Source organism: Cloeon dipterum, chromosome 2 (genome assembly GCF_949628265.1).
Source record: "Cloeon dipterum chromosome 2, ieCloDipt1.1, whole genome shotgun sequence".
NCBI lineage: Eukaryota > Metazoa > Arthropoda > Insecta > Ephemeroptera > Baetidae > Cloeon > Cloeon dipterum.
Genome location: NC_088787.1, coordinates 29,485,480 through 29,505,671, shown reverse-complemented (window position 1 = coordinate 29,505,671; position 20,192 = coordinate 29,485,480). Strand labels below are relative to the sequence as shown.

General features: G+C 38.6%; 4 protein-coding genes and 1 long non-coding RNA gene across 8 annotated transcripts; 4 read left to right on the top strand and 1 right to left on the bottom strand.

The window, feature by feature from the left end:
• The first annotated feature begins 276 nt into the window (after positions 1-276).
• dmpd (F-box protein dmpd) lies at positions 277-4,227 on the top strand. 2 transcript variants are annotated; one of them, XM_065481062.1, is made up of 7 exons: positions 277-526; positions 821-1,009; positions 1,067-1,315; positions 1,380-1,578; positions 1,737-1,911; positions 2,622-3,101; positions 3,155-4,227. In XM_065481062.1, the coding sequence occupies exons 2-6, from the start codon at positions 824-826 to the stop codon at positions 3,088-3,090; spliced, it is 1,278 nt and encodes a 425-aa protein (XP_065337134.1). In that variant the 5' UTR covers positions 277-526; positions 821-823; the 3' UTR covers positions 3,091-3,101; positions 3,155-4,227. The 2 variants fall into 2 exon arrangements, with proteins under 2 accessions (XP_065337134.1, XP_065337132.1); XM_065481060.1 differs by having other exon boundaries at positions 278-526; positions 2,622-4,227.
• On the bottom strand, positions 4,220-5,166 carry LOC135937811 (uncharacterized). Its single transcript, XR_010574557.1, has 2 exons — positions 4,862-5,166; positions 4,220-4,748 (listed from the first exon to the last, which is right to left on the bottom strand). It is a non-coding gene; the product is annotated as an uncharacterized LOC135937811 (long non-coding RNA).
• Nrx-IV (neurexin-4) lies at positions 4,594-13,401 on the top strand. 3 transcript variants are annotated; one of them, XM_065481055.1, is made up of 24 exons: positions 4,594-4,707; positions 5,912-6,007; positions 6,798-6,994; positions 7,354-7,495; positions 7,554-7,757; positions 7,814-7,980; positions 8,035-8,211; positions 8,268-8,429; positions 8,485-8,701; positions 8,765-8,856; positions 8,914-9,073; positions 9,127-9,252; positions 9,305-9,393; positions 9,452-9,566; positions 9,788-9,923; positions 9,978-10,144; positions 10,204-10,374; positions 10,516-10,839; positions 10,899-11,030; positions 11,087-11,266; positions 11,317-11,450; positions 11,507-11,717; positions 11,775-11,912; positions 12,131-13,401. In XM_065481055.1, the coding sequence occupies exons 1-24, from the start codon at positions 4,641-4,643 to the stop codon at positions 12,319-12,321; spliced, it is 3,795 nt and encodes a 1,264-aa protein (XP_065337127.1). In that variant the 5' UTR covers positions 4,594-4,640; the 3' UTR covers positions 12,322-13,401. The 3 variants fall into 3 exon arrangements, with proteins under 3 accessions (XP_065337127.1, XP_065337126.1, XP_065337128.1); XM_065481054.1 differs by lacking the exon at positions 6,798-6,994 and adding an exon at positions 6,308-6,504; XM_065481056.1 differs by lacking the exons at positions 4,594-4,707; positions 5,912-6,007 and adding an exon at positions 6,365-6,504.
• Positions 13,402-14,227: 826 nt separating this feature from the next.
• On the top strand, positions 14,228-20,115 carry LOC135938163 (GTPase Obg). Its single transcript, XM_065481736.1, has 6 exons — positions 14,228-14,625; positions 14,687-14,803; positions 14,938-15,156; positions 18,983-19,121; positions 19,182-19,423; positions 19,893-20,115. Exons 1-6 carry the CDS (start codon positions 14,335-14,337, stop codon positions 20,070-20,072), a joined length of 1,188 nt encoding a protein of 395 aa, XP_065337808.1. The 5' UTR covers positions 14,228-14,334; the 3' UTR covers positions 20,073-20,115.
• On the top strand, positions 15,539-18,906 carry Gmppb (GDP-mannose pyrophosphorylase B). The gene is made up of 4 exons (XM_065481740.1): positions 15,539-16,027; positions 17,017-17,391; positions 17,734-18,024; positions 18,314-18,906. The coding sequence occupies exons 1-4, from the start codon at positions 15,809-15,811 to the stop codon at positions 18,515-18,517; spliced, it is 1,089 nt and encodes a 362-aa protein (XP_065337812.1). The 5' UTR covers positions 15,539-15,808; the 3' UTR covers positions 18,518-18,906.
• Positions 20,116-20,192: the final 77 nt, after the last annotated feature.

Sequence of the window (20,192 nt, the reverse complement as noted above, 5' to 3'; positions counted from 1 at the left end):
TCGTATTATTCTTGATAGTAGTAACGAACAAAAAATAATTATTTTTAAATTATATATTTAACACTTTTGATTTAATTTTTTTTTCTTTTCAACATGAGATCAGGTTATTAAGACACAAGTAAGAATTCTGCCTTTTCAAATGTTAGGAGCGTTCGAGTAGCGTGATGTCAATGCCGATGACGCGCAGATACCATTGCTGAAATGTAATTGAGTTTCTGCGCACACATTTTGACACAGTCGTTTGCAGACCTTTCTGGAGTGTTGCTCGCTCTTGCCTGTTTGCCTTTACTTTTGCTGCTCATTCTGTCTCTTGTATCTGTCGTGCCTATATCTCAGGAGAGTCGCAACGTCTTCAAAGTTAAAATTTTTCTCTTCAATCGTCTAAAACCAGTTACGATGCAATCGTTCAGCAAGGTGGCTAAAACTTGACTTTGCACCAAAGGTCATCGAAGAAAACATCATTTGCACACATCATAATCGCAGAATCGTCAAAGTATTACCTATAGATAGTTTTAATATTTGAGAGGTACGTACAACGGGAAGCAAAAGAAGGCTGGGGTGGCATTGTAGTTGCTGGTTTGCACATTAAAATGGATTCTTGTTGGTAATTCAGAGCTATGTAGTAAAATTTAATTTTTAATCGCTCAAGTCATGTCAATTAAATTTTTGCATTGTTGTTGCGACCGATTTCATAAATAATAATAACGGTCATACAGAGACAAAACAAACTTAATAAATTTAATATATCATCTTATGTCTCGTTAAATTTTTCTTTTGAAAGTTTATTACAAAATGTTAAAGCCAGTGATATTTTTTATAGGCTATGGTTGCAACCAGGCAATCCAGTGGACACGCAGGAGCTTTGGATGGTCCATCAACATCATCGGGAGATGGGAAACCTAAAACAGAATCGTCGTTTTCCACAATAACGATGTTTGATTTGCCACCAGAAATTTTTGACAAAATTCTCACCTATTTTAAGTTTAAACAGATCAGCCAGCTTAGAACTGTAAGAATCTTCTAGCGGCTTTAGAGTGATTTGAATTACATGACCTTTGTATTGCAGGTGTGCCGCCACTTTGATGAAGCATGCAGCCGATCCTTAAATGCTGGATTTGCGCGCCTGCAGACAAAAATGATGCAGCGTTTTCAGAGTATAAAGGCGAGAATGCCAAGGAGAGAATCAGCTCGCAGGAATCACCCCCTTGCTTGCGAGTCTGACATAGTTGAAACAATCCATATGAGACTCACGTTGCTGCACATGACATTCGGCAAGCACATCGAGCGCAGGCATTGCTGTTTCTTTCCTGGCGAAGTACGGATGCCACACACAGCTCTAGATTTTTACCTAATTCTAACAACATGATCTCTTGTATTAGATATTAGACGAGGTGAATCGTATATTAACTTACATCGAATGCACTGCCAAGCTTACCAGACCATACAAAGTTACTGATGAGCTGTTTGACCTCTCCACAATGGCCATGGAATACTTTAAGGAAAAAATTGAGCCCACACTGCCTGAAATATCATATTTTGATCCAGACTTCCTGGAATACACTGGTGGTTACCATCAAGGTGGCTTTTCTATCAATCTTATTACTGAGTATATTTCAATGATTTAGTCAGAAGATATTATGTCTTTAAGTTTAATTATTTGGACTACTTTCTGACAATACTATCCATCTTTGTGCGATTGATTGATGCTAATAGATGTAATATACTATGTGGTTCAGGTGGAACTTCATCTAAATATGCATCAATTGATTCGCCAAAAGGGGATGAAAGTCCATCTCACTGTTCGTCAGCTACCCCATCCACTCCGCCCTCAACAAGCCAAGCTCTGGCTCTGACCAGAACTGCTTTAGCATTGAGGAAGAGAATGAATAGAATGAGAATGACGTTGCACAGGTATCTAGCAATTAATTGCTGACAAAGACCAAAAATATGTTCATCCGTTTTGTGTGTGTGTGTGTTTTTCTGTTCTTGACATGAAAAGAAATTTGCTTAGGGTTATTACCTTAACGGTGTAATGTCTCTTTTAGCAAGGTGAATCTTACGGTGATATATAAAATACCTAATGTGCTCTGGAAATCGTTCTGTTGACGCACCTAAATATATAAACAAATACTCAGTGTGCCCCAGAGGGACGAGCGAGAGAATTACCCTCTGGCTCGCATGCTGTCAGGAGAGCGAATGTGTGGGTGCAAGCAGGTTGTGTGCTCGCGAGAGGGAAGGCTCTTGCATTGCCTTTATTGATACCTGAGTTTCTCCCTCCGCTCTCCCCTGTGCGCGCCTGAAAATTCACGTCATTACATATTGGTGCACAAGAATTATTAATGCGATCGTAATATCGCCAATATCGCCAGGTAAAACCCTTATAGTATCTAATTATTGCCATCTTATCAACTTAATTACCTATCCATTCTATTATTAATTGCGAAAATTTATTTTATAATATGCTAAAATAGCATAGAGATATTACAAGGGTTGTTAAGTGCATGAGCCTAAATCTAATTATGACTTAGAATAGCTTTACATATTAATTATTTTACGCATCTATCAGAAGGGTTTTGAAGTGTAGCGTCTTGCATCTATTAAAAATGTATCAATGATTGCAGGTCAAATACTCAAATAACTGCCTTGAGGCGCGAAGTTCGTAACCTCAAGAACTGCAACACAGAGCAGCGGGCCCAGTTGACTGAATGTAAAACCAGGATTGATGAGTGCGACAAGAAAAATGAAGAAATGACGAGAAAGTTTGGCACTCTGTTGCAAGAACTGAACAAGTGCAAAACGGAATTCCAGTATTGGCGTTCCAAGTCGCCAGCAATAACTTGCGGCAGCTGTGGCCACGTGGTTCACCCTGCGCATGGAGCTATCCTTGAGGCTCCAGTGGCCGGACCGAGTAATCAGGAGTCCGCCACACCGTCTGTCGCAGTGCAGGTGGAAGAGGCCCCAGCCAGTGTGGCGACGACTTCAACGTCTGGGGACACGCCTCGGGCAAAGAGGAAGAGGGACGCGAGTAGTCTGGATTCCAGAGGAAGTCGGAAGTCAACGAGGGGCCGCAGCAAGAAGGCCAAAGTCTAGCTGAATCGCCAGTTGACTGAATTTTAATCTTGGTGTACATGTTAATTTTTTTGATATCTTCTAGAGCAATATCTTTCATACTCTGGACGTTTGATAAGGAAAATTGGTAATAGCTAACATCCCCTTTTCTTGGTGTATGATTGACGCTGACAGGTTCAACTCACAAGTCCTGTCCACTGATTGAATAATTTAAAGCTGTCCTCATTGTCAATCTCTAATTAAGCTATGTTGTTCAAGTTATTCAGCACCAATTTGTCCTTTGCTTTCCGTCTACGTATTTTGCTTCGACAAGTTTGTTATGCCAAAATGCATTCTAGTCCTAGCAAAAAAGCAGTAGTCTCGTAGTCTTCATCACTTTGTAGAGTTGGAAACAGCGCACCTTGTGTGGTCCAAGCAAAAATTAATGTTGGAACCTCTTCTCGAAACTCTTTTGTCTAGCTTTTTGTTTTATTTGATGTTATTAATCAAATTTCTAGCGCTTGACTTATCCATGAGATGCATGTTTAAATGTGTATAAATGAGGCTTCTGATTTGTGGCTTCTTGATTCAATTGCTTTTTAAATTCAACTTTGTTTTAGCATTTTTCATGGGCTGTGTGGAATTTGGCGAACCTCAAATATGAATTTGTTTTTGGCTTTCTTCTTCTTAAAGATAAGATATATGTAGAGATCTCAGCCGCGATCTTTAGAGGAGGCTGTTTGCTGCACTGGCTTGTTAGTTGAATATTGCCCTAGTGGTGGCTGAGCATTCAGCATCTGACAGCTGGAGCAGCTGGCCCGTTTTTAAAAGTTAAATTGAATAGTGCTTATGCTTAAACAGCTCAAAGAGCTGTTTGCCAATTTGTCCCTTCTGTACATTCAATTTTTCCGACTTTAATGGCGGCTGGCACGTGGCTGACGCAGCATAATGCTAGCTGAAGTCAAGGAGGCTGAACACATGATCAACTGGCTGGCGCGGCGTACCTTGGTTGGCTGAGACCTCTAGATATGCCAAAGCATCAATTTCTGTTCTCCATAATTGTAACAGCTACAAAGCACAACATCTTTAAAAAAGATAGATGAAATGATCGTTTAATTTAAAATTCGTGTGTGAATTAGTGAATTGTCAGTAACAATAAAACAATATAGTGTGAATAAATTGTGATTTTATTTATTTCATATATGATATAAAATTGTTGTTTATTCTTGCTTGAAAAGAACAACAAAAAAACAAAAATCACAAAATCATTATCAAGAACGACGTCAGGAGAGAAGTTCTTCAGACCTCAAACTTGCTTCTTGCTTATTAACATAATCTAAAAGTTATCATTGGTAGCAACTGCAGATTAACTGGGGGTGTGCAAAATTTTGTTTAAAATTTTCCATGAAGTGTGAACAAAAATAAAAAATAAGATGTATGTGTATTTTTCAATACAATTTGAGCAGCTTGATTTAATTTGCGGATGGAAGGAATTTCCAGGAAATATTTCGCGCCATCTTCCCAAATAGAAACTTACTAGCGGTGGTGGTGCCACCTAGTGCAAATAATTGTTGAGTTTCGAGCATGACACCATGGACGCCGTAAAGCTCTTACCTGTATTTATTTTGTTTTTGTCGATATTTTCTGCAGTCCAGGCTGGTAAGATTTTTCAATTGTTTATATTATTGGTTTTTCCACCCCTGAAACAGTTTTTTATGTTGTAATCATTCGTAATTAATGAAAAATAATCGTTAGAATACTTGTGTTTACGAACGTTACCGCCCATAAAGCTTGTTTTCGCAGTGATTCATACCCGATTTCGCTTTGTTTTCCGCTGCATTCCAGAGCATTATTCTGGTTTTGTCTAAACAGTGCCTCAAAATAGATTGCTTGTAGTAAGCCGGTCGAATTTGGCACGTGCACAAACCAATGCGGTCCTATTCAGTACAACCGACTTTTCCAATTACTAAAATGTTTCAACCCAAACCTATCCGTTAGAAGATTGGGGTGTGGCCCTGAAGGTGTGAATAACGACCTGACTGCTTTGCGTGCTGTGCACATAATATGCGAAATTTCAATTTTTCTGCCTGGCGTAATTTAAATATTTTATGAGCAAAGCTGCGGAAACACGAAACAGCCACGAGGCGCAACGTTCATTTGCGCATGAACACCAATCCTCATTTCATTTCACCCTCTGTGCAATTTTCAACCCTTGTTTAAACTATAACGACAAATAAACAAACACTTAGTAAGAATAATACATTTTTCAACTGCAATAATTTTTAGATTAATAAAAAATCGGTCATACATAATTTCAAAGTAAATATAAATCATAAAATTAATCTAATTATGTAATTCGTACCATTGAACGTAATTTATGTTTATGTTATGTAATATATATAATTTATTATTTTAAAAATAATTGAAATTATTTGTTATCCTGGATTTTTACCGACGAATTTAGGAATACATTTTTTCAGTTATAGTTTTCGGATGATTAATATTAGTATTAATCTTTATTACTTTATGACCTGCACTACATCAAGGAACAATACTTAGTATATTCACTCAATACAATACATTTATTCTGCTTTGAGCTTTCTATAAATAGTTTCCAGACATTATATTTATCAGTTTTATTTTGGTTGAAATCGGGAAGTAGTTTTAGGCGTTAAAATAAATTAGACTGATATAATGTATGAATAATAAGATAATAATTTATAGACTTATCGTGATAAAAGACATTTCCATATTGTCATGTACAAACACGCGCCGTCATCGACATTAACTAAAGTGACTCGCTGTCAGTAGAATGAAAGGTCAACAAACAAAGAGTAAATAAATTAATTGTTTTATTTTGTAGACGATTACGACTGCAATGAGCCGCTTCTGGAATGGGCAAAATTTTCAGCCACCTCAGCTCTCCGAGATCGAGGCCCTGAACAGGCAAAAATCGATGGTAAATATTTGTGTTTCAGCTCCCTATAGTTGGTAATTTGGCTGTAAGGCACAACATTCCATACTTTTTGCAACCTCTTTTTTGATGTTATGTGAGAAGTAGAAAAGTCAGGCATCCAATTTTTATTTTTTACTTAATTTACCGAATGCGTATCAAGAGTGGTGTTATGCTGGGAATTTTCCATCTTTTGAATTACAAATGAAAATTATTTTAAGAAGAAAGAGCCAGGTCCATTGGCATGAAAAGCCACTCTTGAAGTTTTTCCTCCACCTGAGTGTGTTTGTGTGTACGCAAATTAAGGTTTGAGTGCGTGGACGGCGGCCAGCTCTGACACGGATCAGTATCTGGTGCTAGACCTGAAGGAGCCAAAGAATGTGACCTCCATTGCCACCAAGGGCAGGCCAAAGCACAGCGAGTACATCATAGAGTACACCATCAGCTACGGTACCAATGGGCTTGACTACTCAGACTACAAGGAAGGCGGCGGCAACGTCAAGGTTTGTAACTGCAGAATGTGAGAACAAATGAATCATTTGTTGAACGTGAGAACATGCATGCCATTGCTTTTGCATCAGTACTTTGCGCTTGTGTAAATAATAATTTATCTATTTGACTAGAAGAGGAGCCAAAATGTAATAAATATGTATTCCAAAATCGCTTTGCTAAATCAACAAATTCTTCCTCAATTGCCAATATGACTCTCTCTTTCTAACTCTTGCACTAACCAACAAAGCAACTTTCTTTACTTTACTAATCTTGACGGTGGCGGTGGTGGCCATGGACTCTTCAGGGGGCTCGGCATGGACATCTGATGAGAGCTCGTACAACCAGTGGGTGCGGTTCAAGCTGCCGACTCGCAAAAAAGTGACAGCGGTAGCCACTGCTGGCAGGGCACGCGCCAAAGAGTATGTCACTGAATTCATCCTACAGTATGGTGATGACGGTGAAAATTGGAGGTCATATGTCACTGCCTCTGGAATGCCGCAGGTAACCACTCGCTGACTATCCAATTCTCTTCTAGCCTCTGCACCCTTGCTAACTCACAAAATGCACAGACTAACTAACTGGTGTTGTGAAGAGTGTGGCACAATTGAAAACTATTAGTTAATAATAATTAAGTTTGTATAAAAGTTAACTTTTTGAAAGTGCGAATTGAAAACTTAAGTATCGTAACTTGATCCATCTTATCTAATTTTCAATAAGTGATACTTCCATAAGCTGATTGCCAAAAAATTACTGGTTAAAATTTACGTACCTTATAATTAAGAGTGTAAAAATCACAAAATTGTTAATTATAGTATGCTAATTTTCATCGCACATTGAAATTCATATATCATTAATTTTAGACATTTGTTGGCAACTGGAACGGAGATGACATCCATCGAAATAACTTCGAAGTACCAATTATTGCTCAGTACATCCGAATCAACCCCACCAGGTGGAGAGAGAGGATTTCTCTCCGTGCTGAGCTCTACGGCTGTGATTATTGTAATAATGCGCAAGCTCTACTGATCAGTTCAGATTATATATTCAATATCGCTTTCAGTGGCTGACAACCTCCACTTCAATGGCAGCAGCTACGTCCGATGGGATGTGATTCGTTACCCCATTTCTGCCTCAAGAGAAACCATCAGGTTCAGATTCAAAACAAATCACGCAGATGGCGCCATTCTGTATGGCAGAGGCTCTCAGGGTGACTACTACGCTCTTCAAATGAGGGACAACAGAATGCTCCTGAACATTGATCTTGGTAAGTTTTGAATGATTTAATTGGCGTCGCCATTCTAAATGGGTAAACCACGACAGGAGCTGGCGTTGTAACAAGCTTGTCGGTGGGAAGCCTGCTGGACGATAATATATGGCATGATGTGGTTGTGTCAAGAAACAAGCGGGACATCATGTTCTCCGTGGATCGAGTTGTTGTGCGGAGCAAAATCAAAGGCGAATTTTCCCGACTTAATTTAAACAGAGACGTAATAAATTGGTCGGTCTGTGGTGAATATTGATTTTAAACTATGCTATTTTAGATTTTTATTGGCGGAGTGCCCAACCAGCAAGATGGTCTTGTCGTCAACCGAAATTTTACGGGCTGCGTTGAAAACCTGTACCTGAATGCCACAAACTTCATCAGGGCGGTCAAAAACCCTCCTGAGGATGATGACCGCTTCCACTTTGAGAGAATCAACACTCTCTTCAGCTGTCCTGTAGGTTTTTGTGTTAATTGACTAGCTGTCCTTTTTTACCTTACGTCTGTTTGCAGGAAGTACAATCTTTTCCTGTCACGTTCTTGACACGTAACTCTTACGCTCGCTTGGCTGGTTATGAGGGTGTCCAAACACTGAATGTGTCTCTCTCTTTCCGATCTTACGAAGAAATTGGTATGCTGGTCCACCACAAGTTCACCTCTGACGGTTACTTCATGGTACTTTGAACCCCATTGGTTTGCTTAGGTTATATACGAGTATCCTTGATTTTAGCTTTACCTTGAAAAGGGAAGATTGAAAATTGAATTGAAGGTCAATGGGCCCAAAACTATCCTTGACAACTTCCCCGAGGAAACTTTCAATGATGGACGTTGGCATCAAGTTATTCTAACTATGAGTCCCAATTCAATCATCTTGAACGTGGATGAAAGACCAATGCGAACCTCGAAACAGCTCAAATTCTCAACTGGCAGTCACTACTTGATAGCAGGTACTCTTAAGTTAAACTGACCATTGAATAAATCTTTGCTAACGTACAATCTTTGTCTTCAAGGAGGAAGATCTGGTTCTCCTGGTTTCATTGGATGTATGAGAAGAATATCCATCAACGGCAACTACAGGCCGCCAGTCGACTGGAAGGATAATGTAACTAAATATGATTAGAGGTTTTGTTTTTACTATTTCTGATTTTACTTCACGCAGGAGTACTGCTGCAAAGATGAGGTCGTGTTTGACTCATGCCAGATGATTGACCGTTGCAACCCAAATCCTTGCCAACACGGAGGAAACTGCAAACAGAGCTCAAAGGAATTCTTCTGTGAATGCGTAGACACTGGCTATTCTGGTGAAGTTTGCCACATTTGTAAGAAAATTGCGAAAATGTGCTTTTCTTTCCTCTCATTTCCTAAATTTTAGCGCTCCATCCTCTCTCATGCACTGCATACAAGGATAAAAATCACGTTGACCAAACCTCCAGGATATTGATTGATGTCGACGGTAGTGGACCTCTTGATCCATTCCCAGTGACTTGTGAATTTTTCTGTAAGGTTATTCCTTTTGTGCGATTAATTGAGAAATGACATTTTTTTAATAGCTGATGGTCGAATTTTAACTCTTGTTGGTCACCATAACCAAATGCCAACCAGGGTTGATGGATTCCAGGAGCCTGGAAGCTATATTCAAGTATTTAATTATAATTTTTACCTATGATCACCAATTTTTACTGTTTATCCATGTGCAGGACATAGTCTATGAAGCAAGCAATTTCCAAATTGAGGCGCTAATGAACAGGTCAACAAATTGTCACCAGCGCATAACTTACAACTGCAGACATTCAAAGCTTTTTAACTCTCCAGGTAAGCCACCATGACATAATCTTTTGTATAGGACTATACTCTTTAATTAGGTAGAAAAATTAAATTAATTTGGTGTGATGAAGAAATTGGAAATCTTATGAAATGTAATATCTAGGAAGTATTTTATTTTTAATTTTAAGCCTTCCAAACTTGTGTGATTACCAATTAAAAGAACCAAAGCTATTTGTGACAGTTAAAAAATTCATATTGGATTTTTGCAGCAACCCAGGAAACATTCAGTCCGTTTTCGTGGTGGGTGTCGAAGAATAACCAAAAGATGGACTACTGGGGAGGTGCACTGCCTGGTTCCCGTAGCTGCGAATGTGGTATCTGGGGCAACTGCATTGACGAGAGAAAGTAAGTTTCTTGCTTACACCTGAAAATCTAAAATTACACGTCAAAATGCCTCAGGTCGTGCAATTGCGACGCTGACTTAGACTCTTGGTCAGCTGACTCTGGAGACATCACCCAGATGGAGCATTTGCCAGTGAAACAAATGAGAATTGGAGACACTGGCACTCCTCTTGATGAAAAGGAAGGGATGTTCACTTTGGGGCCCTTGGCATGCGAAGGAGACAGTAAGTTTTAATTTGGGATATACGCGTTGTTTTCTCACACAGTGATTTTAATCTTTTAGATTTGTTCAACAACGTTGTCACCTTCCGCATCACTGATGCAAGCATTAATCTACCCACGTTTGACATGGGCCACATTGGAGATATATACTTTGAGTTCAAGACCACCATTGACAATGCTGTCATTCTGCACAGCACTGGAGAATCTGACTTCATCAAGTTGTCTATCATTGGTACAAATTTAATCATAGCTTCAAACTAATTTAAAATCTTATTATAAGATCGTTAAATAATTGATATATGAGTTGGTTTGCAAATCATGTCATGTTTTTCTGCCTTCTGCCTGCCAAGTTTTAACATATAATTATTTTAAGGTGGAGATCAACTGCAGTTCCAGTATCAGGCTGGAAGTGGTTCTATGGCAGTGACAACTGATACTTCATATCGATTGGCTGACAACAACTGGCACTCTGTGCTGATCGAAAGAAATCGCAAGGAAGCGAGAATGGCGGTTGATGGTGTTTTCAAGAGTGGAGTTAGGGAACCTCCCGGTCCAGTTAGAGCTCTCCACCTAACTTCTGACCTTGTCATCGGATCTACAGTTGACTACAGAGATGGATTTGTTGGTTGCATCAGAGCTCTGCTGCTCAACGGAGAGCTTGTTGACCTAAAGAAATACGCAGAAAGAGGACTATACGGTGGGCTCTCTGTGTTATTAGGATTTTTAAAGTTGCTAATTTTTTCCTTGCCCTGGTAGGCATTGCTCCTGGCTGCGTGGGCAAATGCGAGAGCAATCCTTGCTTGAACAATGGCACCTGTTGGGAACGGTTCGATTCATACAGCTGCGACTGCAGGTGGACCGCGTTCAAAGGACCTATTTGTGCCGATGGTGAGGTTTATTTGTGCCATCCAAGTTAAATCTAATTTGTGTGAATTCGTCTACAGAAATCGGAGTTAATCTCAGGTCTAATTCGTATATTAAGTACGATTTCATGGGAAGCTGGCGCTCCACCATTGCTGAAAAGATCAGGGTTGGATTTACCACTACAAACCCCAAAGGTTTCCTTCTAGGATTCTTCTCAAACATCACTGGCGAATACATGACAATTGCAGTTTCCAACAGCGGTAATTTAATTTGCCTGCGCATTTTTCGGCATATTATATTTCCGTTTTAGGTCACTTGAGAGTCGTCTTAGATTTTGGCTTTGAAAGACAAGAGCTGATCTATCAAGGCCACAACTTTGGTCTTGGGCAGTACCACGACGTTCGCCTCACCAGAAGAGACTCTGGTTCGAGGCTCATTTTGCAGGTATGTTGCAATTGGCGCATTTATATTCCAATTTGTAACCTTCTTCGCTGCTAAAGGTTGATGAAAACGAGCCCCAAGAGTTCAAATTCAACATCAAGCAGTCAGCTGACGCGCAATTCAACAACATCCAGTACATGTATATTGGCAAAAACGAATCCATGACCGAGGGCTTTGTCGGTTGCGTTTCGAGAGTTGAGTTTGACGACATCTATCCCTTGAAGTTGGCGTTCCAGGAAAACGGCCCCGCCAATGTTCGATCTGGTGGAGGTGATTTATTTGAAGTCTTAAATATGATTGCCTTATAACTGAAAGCAACGCTTGCAGACACACTGACCGAGGACTTTTGTGGAGTTGAGCCAGTCACTCATCCTCCCCCAGAGTTGGAGACTAGGCCTCCTCCTGATGTCGACAAGGACAAACTGGAGGCAGCTTACAATCGCACAAATTCAGCTGTTCTTGGAAGTAAGTTTAAAATTATATTGTAGTTGTAATTATTTCCCTAAATCACTAAACCATCAACAAGTAAATTGGTCCGGTTGGTCCTTACCAAAATTTGGTATCATTTATTTCCATTTTGGAATTTTTCCTGTTTTCAATTTTGCATAAATGTTCGGTTTGAAAGATGACATATACCGTTGTGTAATACAAAAAAAGGAATTAAATTAAACCTTGATTTCCAGGCGTTTTGGCGCTGATTTTCCTTGCCCTTCTTGTCATGCTGCTGCTTATCGGTCGATATGTGGCCCGGCACAAGGGTGAGTACCTGACCCAAGAGGACAAAGGAGCTGAGCAGGCGCTTGACCCTGATGAAGCCATTATCAACGCAGCTACAGGTCACCAAGTGAGCCAGAAGAAAGAGTTTTATATCTAAACAATAGTGAGCCAAATGCAGACGTTTCATTGACATAATTATATTCTGCGCGCTGTATAATCCCAGTCATCGTCTCAACCTCTTTTTTCTCACTGAAGAAGTTAATTTTTCAAAATTCAACAGTATTCATGATGTAAGGAAGGCACAATGCGGTTGTGACAGACTGGCTGACACTGATATTATTACCATTCCCTATATTTCTTATTATTTTATTTCTGCCTTTCACGAACTGGAACTTTTTCTGCTGTTTTCTCTTAGTCCCACGACAGTATAGTTTGGCTTTTGGAACATTAATTTTATCCAATAGCTGCAGTTTATATTTTTTGAAACTGATTATTTTTTAGTAACGATTCCATCCATTTTGATCTAAAGATTAAGTGCTTAAAATAGTTTTATATTTACCCAATTTTGTGTGTATGTAGAGAGGTATTTTTTTCATTCCAAGAGCTACAAAATAGTTTTTACTCGGTTGAGTTGTTGTTGTGTTTGAAATAATTTGGAGTGGATGGGAAGGAAAGGATTCATCACTGATAATGTTGTTGATATTATATAAATGATAAAAAATATTTGTACTCCTTGAGCTATATTTGTAATTGAGTCAAAACTAATTCGCTCTATGGATATATAATTCAAAATTATATATTATGGTTAGGCTGATGTTTATATTTCAAAATTTATATCTGGCGAGAATTATCTTAGAAACTAATATTTTTATGTGTATTTTACAATCAAAACGCGGGAAGCATCTTGTTACCTCGTTTAAAGCAAACAAAATTCATTCAATCTGTGAAATCATCATAAATGAGTTAGATACTTACCCTATATATATAGCTTGATAAATTTTGGCACTCACAGCAGAGTTTGCGGCGTCTTTGATTTGCACTTAAAGTGCACCAAAATATTGGAAACGAATCTAGTTGTAATATTTTGCCAGGATAGCTTAATTATTTCAAATTTTTGAATAAAAACGAGCCAACAGTTTTTTGTTAAGTCTTGTAACAATAAAAGAATTTTTATAAGAAAATCTTGATGCATGTTAAAAGGAATTGTAATGCAAAATAAAATTCAAAATATTTCCAACTCTACCATCTTTTATTTAATCAATATATTCATGAAATTTCAATTGCAAGTAAAAGCGTGAACGTGAGAAACAGACACAAGACATGCCCGTATTTCATTTGAGTTATTAATTTTTTTAATAATTTTTAATAGAATAAATGCACTTCCTCATATTTTTCATATGACATTTTATTGGAAGATTCATTGTTTTTTTCTTTTTAAAAAAGTCACTTGCATGTCAATAATTGTGAGGATCAAGCTTCATTGAGGTGTACATGGACATACTTGAGTCCGAACATGTATGCTATTGGTGGGAAATAAAAGGCTGTGACATATAAATGAGCAAAATGAAGATGACGTTTGACCGCTTCGAGGGAAGGTTTATTCATATATTCAATAATACTATTATTGCACTTATCTTTAAACAAACGAAAATAAATATTTCAAAATAAATAATTATATAAAAATACCTCACAGAAAATATTTCTCCTATAAAAATCTCTTCATTTCTTCAAATATGTAGATTTTTTTCATCTGTATTAACAATAAGTTGACTTCCTTGTGGGAAGCAAATAAAAACACAAATTTCGTCCCTTTTTTACCCTACTCTTATGTTCCTTTGATCTTTAAAAACTAGAAGTGATAATTTATTAATAAAATCTTGCGTTAACCAGGATCGCATAACATTTTTCGCTTTTTAGCTTTTTTTAGCGTTAAATCAAGTAGCGACTGCTCATCTCATCATGTAGCACAAGTTTCGCGCTCTTGGAGGTTCAGTTGTCTGTCTGTTTTGATTGGTCAAGAATCTCCCAGCATGGGTTTGTTTTGATTTGAAACTTAGCTCTCGCTCACTATCGCTCATCTCTCACTGAGTGAGACTGTCGAGCCTCTCTGCACTACTTTCTGTCATAGCCGAAGAACCAAGAAGGGGACTGAAATTACAATACCATCAGCATGTTTAGGACCATTCAAACCGTCAAAATGTTTTGTGCGTGCAGGACGTTGATAAACTTGACAAATTTTGCGAGATTTGCATCTTCCAAGGGCGGTGCGAAAGCTTTGCGCGTGAAGAAAGGAAAGTCGCAGAGTTTAATTCCTCCTAAAGCTCTTGTGGACTTCAAGATGGTAAAGGCCTTTGCAGGCAAGGGTGGAGACGGCTGCGTGTCGTTCGCTCAGCTGTGGAGCAACGACAAAGCCGGGCCTGACGGTGGAGACGGAGGCAACGGAGGTGATGTCATTTTTCAGGTAAAAATACTTTAGTTTTCTAATTATTCTGCTGAAAATTAAAATCAATGCTGCTATTCAGGCGTGTACAAATGTCAAGGATCTCCACAGTGTTACCACTGATCTCAGAGCATCTCCTGGAGTCAAGGGCAAGAACAAAGACCTGCATGGTGCCAATGGGCAGCCTCTTGTCATCAAGGTATATGTATTTTAAAATTAATATATTGATGCAGTTCTCATGTAAAATTTTTATTAGATACACTAATTTGCTTTGTAAACAATTATTACTCTTTTTGGCTAAAAATTAATATTAACTTTGGCCTTGCCTTTCAGGTACCAATAGGGACGGTAGTGAAGGAAAATGGAAAAGAACTTATTGACCTGGCAAAAGAAGGGTCGCAATTTGTGGCAGCGCGTGGAGGTCTTGGAGGCAAAGGCAATCGTTTCTTTGCCACAGACACAAATCAGTCGCCTGAAGTTGCAGAACACGGGACGGAAGGAGACCAAAAGGTGCTTTCTTTGGAAATCAGGAGCGTAGCACACATCGGACTGGTAAAAAACTTGTTTTTTCTTCATGTTGGAGGGTTTTTTGTTCCACAATTTTTTTGTCAGTTTTTTCTCATATACGGTTTTAGACAAGACAAGTGTGAAATTTTCACCCTTAAAATCTGACCCAATTAACTAATTAATTTTTTAATTTAATGAATTGATATTCTTTGCGATTTTTCTTGTCCTTTTGCCTCAAATATTTTATAATTAATTAAAAGTACAAGCTTTATTCAACTTCAAAAACGCAAAATTTGTTCTCAAAATGTTGACTTAAAATTGATTAATTAATTGATTTTAAAATGGCTACTCCCATTGGTAAATAAATAAGAACGGAATTAAATATAATAAAATTTATTAGTGGCGTCTAACTGAGTATCAAAGGGGGATAATATCATAAAGAGAGATAATGAGAAATGCGACGGAGTGTTGTGTGGGTTGAGCGTGCGTGCGTGCGCGACGCTGGATGAGGTAGGGCTGAATGGGCGTGGCTATGGAGGACACACTACGCTGTTAAAGCCAGTGAATCGCTGTCTGTCTCGTCAGCTGTGTTTTGTTGACGCAAGGACTGTTGGCGTGTTCGTTCAGTTGATGTGGACGTCGGCAACTAGACAATCAGTCTCACAAGGAGTACCCTGACCCTGAAAACCCCGACGAGATGAGCACCGCCCTGATCCTGGTTGGCGGCTTCGGCACGCGGCTGCGGCCCCTGACTCTCAGCAGGCCGAAGCCGCTGGTTGAGTTCGCCAACAAACCGATGCTGTTGCACCAGATCGAGGCCCTTGTAAAGGCCGGCGTCCGCAGGGTCATCCTCGCCGTTTCCTACCGTGCCGAGCAGATGGAGCAGCAGCTTACAGTTGAAGCCGACAAATTAGGGGTAATTTTTATTTTTTAGCTTCTGCGTTTTTTGTACATTATCCACGAGTCATAGTCTCATAACCAGAATTGCTATGGACTATTATTTTAAAATTATAAATGAATCAAATATAATCCTTTTTGATCATTTTTTTCTCATCGACATCTATCTTCGCTATTGAAATATGTAATCTTGATAGTTATAACTACATCAGACTGGTATAGCCACGTATACTGCAATCTTTTTACTAATTTTCGGTGCAGTAAAAACTACTCAAAATCAGCCTGCTTTAAAAAATGACTGACATTGGTATAAATTAAAAAAATTTCAATGATTGTTCTTTTACGTATTGGTTCAGAAAAAATCAGCACAAAGCGCAGTTTAAGAATGAAATTACAGCTCTAGTATTTGTGGTGTTTTATTTTTATTTTCTCACGTGAAAGAACGGTCAACAATTTGGAGATAAAGTGAGGTGGGCGCTATCTGGTGAATCAGAATGTCAAGGATTTTTCCTTTAACACCGTCACAAAATGAGCATAATTTCTATTCATTCATATTAAAATACCGAGTTCTATCACCTATTTTAAATTTGAACGTAGTTTCAAATGAAAAGAACTGTTGTTAATTGTTTTCAATAAAATTAATAGAAAATATTTTCTTCTAGGGTAAGAATGGGGCCTATAAAGAAAATATATTAACTCAGAATCAAGAGGATTTTTTAAATTAATTTTCATTTATAGTTAAAAATATTTAAAGGGAGAAAAATCGGTACAATTTTACAATGGCTTCCCCCAAACGCTGAAATTGGCAACATTGAAATAATTGTATTACAACAACATAATAAGAACATTCAATTTTTGCTTCACATTTTTTCATAATTTTAAAATTCTTGTTTGAATTCTCTTAATGGCTATTTTCGAAAATATAAATGTTCTTAGCCATGTAACATGTATATAGAAATTAAATGTACAAATAAAAAATGTCTCATTCATTCCATTCGATTGATACAGGTGGAACTGTTGTTCTCCTTGGAGTCTGAGCCTCTGGGAACTGCCGGTCCTCTAGCCCTGGCCAGATCGCTACTGCTCACCCCGAGCAACGAGCCCTTTTTCGTCCTCAACTCCGACATCATCTGCGACTTTCCCTTCACTGAAATGATCGCCTTCCACAAGGCACATGGCGGCGAAGGCACCATCGCTGTGACCAAGGTCGAGGAGCCCTCCAAGTATGGCGTCGTCGTCTACGACGGATTGTCAGGCCGCATTAAAAGCTTCATCGAGAAGCCGCAGGAGTTTGTCTCCAACAAAATCAACGCGGGAATGTACATCCTCAGCCCTAAAGTGCTCGATCGGATAGAACTGAAACCAACCTCCATTGAAAAAGAGGTAATTCCATTCATATAATGTCTAAGATGCAGGTAGAAAATCATTTTTGTGAATATCTTAAGGCAAAAGATATTTTTAAGTCTTTATTTAACAAAAGGGTTTGGTGCCTTGGAGTCATACCTTGTTTGTGCGTAAATTTTTATGCATATTCTTTTTAGCTAAATAAAAATAGCTGACAAAATCAAAGTTAAAATTATTGTTGGTTGGCATCTAGACAAATTACCAACACTGAAAAGTAAATTTTCTAAAAGCTTGAACTAAAACGAGAGAAATGTCCTTAAAATGTATCAAAATTAGACGTTTCTCATTTTCCTGATTAACTATTTTCTTTAAAATTTTAAGGTGTTTCCTCACATGGCTGCTGATGGGGCGTTGTTCGCAATGGAACTGCCCGGCTTTTGGATGGACGTCGGCCAGCCACGTGATTTCCTCACTGGCCTCTCACTCTACTTAGGATCCGTTCGACAGAGCAATCCTGACTCGCTGTACAACGGCCCAGGAGTTGTCGGCAATGTACTTGTGGACCCTTCTGCGCGGATCGGTCAGAACTGCCGAATCGGACCAAATGTTGCTATTGGACCTGACGTCAGCGTTGAGGATGGCGTTTGTATCAAACGAAGTGTCATACTCAAGGTAACCACCAGCTTAGAAAATAATTTGAAATTATATTGCTCAATTTTCGCATCAATGCAGATAATTTCAATTTAAATTGTGCTCACATGAAATTGCTTTTTTTAAATTTGGTTTTAAATTCAAAGAAAAGAGAAACTATTTTTTTGTGGGTAAGAAAAAAAGGCAGCTCTATATTTTTCCAACGATTTCTTTTGTTAGAATTTTATAAAAATTCTTCCAAACAAAACAAGACAAAACTAATTAAGCCACAACACTGATTATTAAGTTTAAATGCCTTTTAAAATTTCAGGGTGCAACTGTTCGCTCACACTCTTGGTTGGAAGGTTGTATAATTGGCTGGCGTTCGGTAGTAGGACGATGGGTGCGCATGGAAAACAACACGGTGCTTGGTGAAGACGTGATTGTCAAGGACGAATTGTACATCAACGGGGGCCAGGTGCTCCCTCACAAGAGCATCGCCGCCTCGGTCACAGAGCCACAAATCATCATGTGACTTCACTTTGGATTCATTTTTTAATTAATGTGTTAATTTTCCAAACTCAAATTTAAATTTTACTTTGGTTATCTTGTAAAAAACTTTATAAGCGCATTAAATCAGAAAAAGATCGAGGCTTGCTGTTGACACACGTTTGTTAAAATTCATTCCAGTTTTACAGTGATTGAAAGAGGATGATCAAGTGCCAGTGATCCTGTATCTAATTCTTTGTGATTCTTATTCAAGCGTGTGGAGGTTACAATTTTAAGTTCGAGCATTTTGAACTGTGTTCGCATTATGGGGTATACATTTCGTAAGTTGTGGCGTCTCAGGTTTTACACAAAGTGTGTTTCTTTTTGTATATAGTGCAGAATGATTGATAATAATAAAACGGATACGAAGCGTTACCAAGCTCTTCATTGCTCATCAACTAATTCCCTTTTCACGTGCTATTTTTATGAACTGATCATAGATATTTTCCAGATCGGTTTTCCAAACGCAGGGAAAAGCTCGCTTTTGCAGTCGGTGACGAGGGCACGACCTAAGGTTGCCTCCTACCCTTTCACCACTCTCAGTCCTTTCCTTGGAGTGATTCCATTTAGCGACTACAGAAAGTTGATCAGTGAGGCGCCATCACTAGCAATGGTTGATTAAAATGATATCTGATTGTGTTGAATTGTAGTTGCCGACCTGCCAGGCCTGATTCAGGGTGCGCACGTGAATCGAGGTCTCGGCCACGCGTTTCTCCGGCACTCGACCCGCTGCTTATCCTTGCTCTTTGTCGTGGACTTGGCCCAACCCTGGCCCCAACCCTTGGACGAACTGTACACCCTGAGGGACGAATTGCGAAAATACAGCGAGACGGTTGCGCAGCAGAGAATTTGGGCCATCGCAGCGAATAAAATCGACCAAAACCTTGCGCAGGTATTATTTTTAAAACGCGTGTCCCCGATATATCACTATTATATATGACTTAGCTGTCAGAGCAAGTCGAAATCTTGTCAGTATTTTTGCCCTTTTAGGTGAAATTTTTTTTATTTTTACAAGAAAAATTTATTTTTGAAATTATTCTGGGGTGGTATGTACCAAATCTGAGTTGTTTTGGTTAGTGCTCTTTCAAGATTTTGTTTGTATTACTATGATTTTTTCGGAGAGTACTGTTAAATTAAATATTTAAGTTTGGAAGGTCAGAATTTTGGAACCTTTTAAAATTGACACTATCATTAATATTGTAGAAATTTACTCAAGAAAATTAAAGCATCAGTTTATTCTGGAAGCCAATTCTAATCAAATATAAACAAAATTACAATTGACGTACGTACACCAATGAAATATCTAATTCGCCACCATTTATTATTAATTCAATAAATAAAGTGTTGAATATATATTGCAGGAAAATCTTCCTCTCCTAATGAAGGAGGCTGAAGAAACTCTAGCTTACCCTGGGGAGCCATTGCCATCTGTGATTGTTCCAATTTCTGCAATGACTGGTAAGGGAACTGCAACGCTCGTACAGGAAATGCGAAAGTTGGCAGAAGAGGGTGGTTTTATGTCTGACGAAGATGATTTGTAGTCGTTATGAATTTTAATAAAAAAAAATTGTTAACACAATAAAACCTGCGTTTTCGGGGATCATAACAATCATAATTTATTAAGACTTCAGTACAATATTACAGACAAACAAATACTTGTC

Bases quoted from the DNA above. Each gene is read 5' to 3' on its own strand.
- dmpd (XM_065481062.1), top strand. From the start codon at position 824: ATGGTTGCAACCAGGCAATCCAGTGGACACGCAGGAGCTTTGGATGGT. The intron at 1,316-1,379 runs GTACGGATGCCA...CTCTTGTATTAG, and splicing joins GCTGTTTCTTTCCTGGCGAA to ATATTAGACGAGGTGAATCG. The intron at 1,912-2,621 runs GTATCTAGCAAT...CAATGATTGCAG, and splicing joins ATGAGAATGACGTTGCACAG to GTCAAATACTCAAATAACTG.
- Gmppb (XM_065481740.1), top strand. From the start codon at position 15,809: ATGAGCACCGCCCTGATCCTGGTTGGCGGCTTCGGCACGCGGCTGCGG. The intron at 16,028-17,016 runs GTAATTTTTATT...CGATTGATACAG, and splicing joins TTGAAGCCGACAAATTAGGG to GTGGAACTGTTGTTCTCCTT. The intron at 18,025-18,313 runs GTAACCACCAGC...TTAAAATTTCAG, and splicing joins AACGAAGTGTCATACTCAAG to GGTGCAACTGTTCGCTCACA.
- LOC135938163 (XM_065481736.1), top strand. From the start codon at position 14,335: ATGTTTAGGACCATTCAAACCGTCAAAATGTTTTGTGCGTGCAGGACG. The intron at 14,804-14,937 runs GTATATGTATTT...CTTGCCTTTCAG, and splicing joins GGCAGCCTCTTGTCATCAAG to GTACCAATAGGGACGGTAGT. The intron at 19,424-19,892 runs GTATTATTTTTA...TATATATTGCAG, and splicing joins TCGACCAAAACCTTGCGCAG to GAAAATCTTCCTCTCCTAAT.
- Nrx-IV (XM_065481055.1), top strand. From the start codon at position 4,641: ATGGACGCCGTAAAGCTCTTACCTGTATTTATTTTGTTTTTGTCGATA. The intron at 6,995-7,353 runs GTAACCACTCGC...CATTAATTTTAG, and splicing joins CTGCCTCTGGAATGCCGCAG to ACATTTGTTGGCAACTGGAA. The intron at 10,375-10,515 runs GTACAAATTTAA...AATTATTTTAAG, and splicing joins CATCAAGTTGTCTATCATTG to GTGGAGATCAACTGCAGTTC.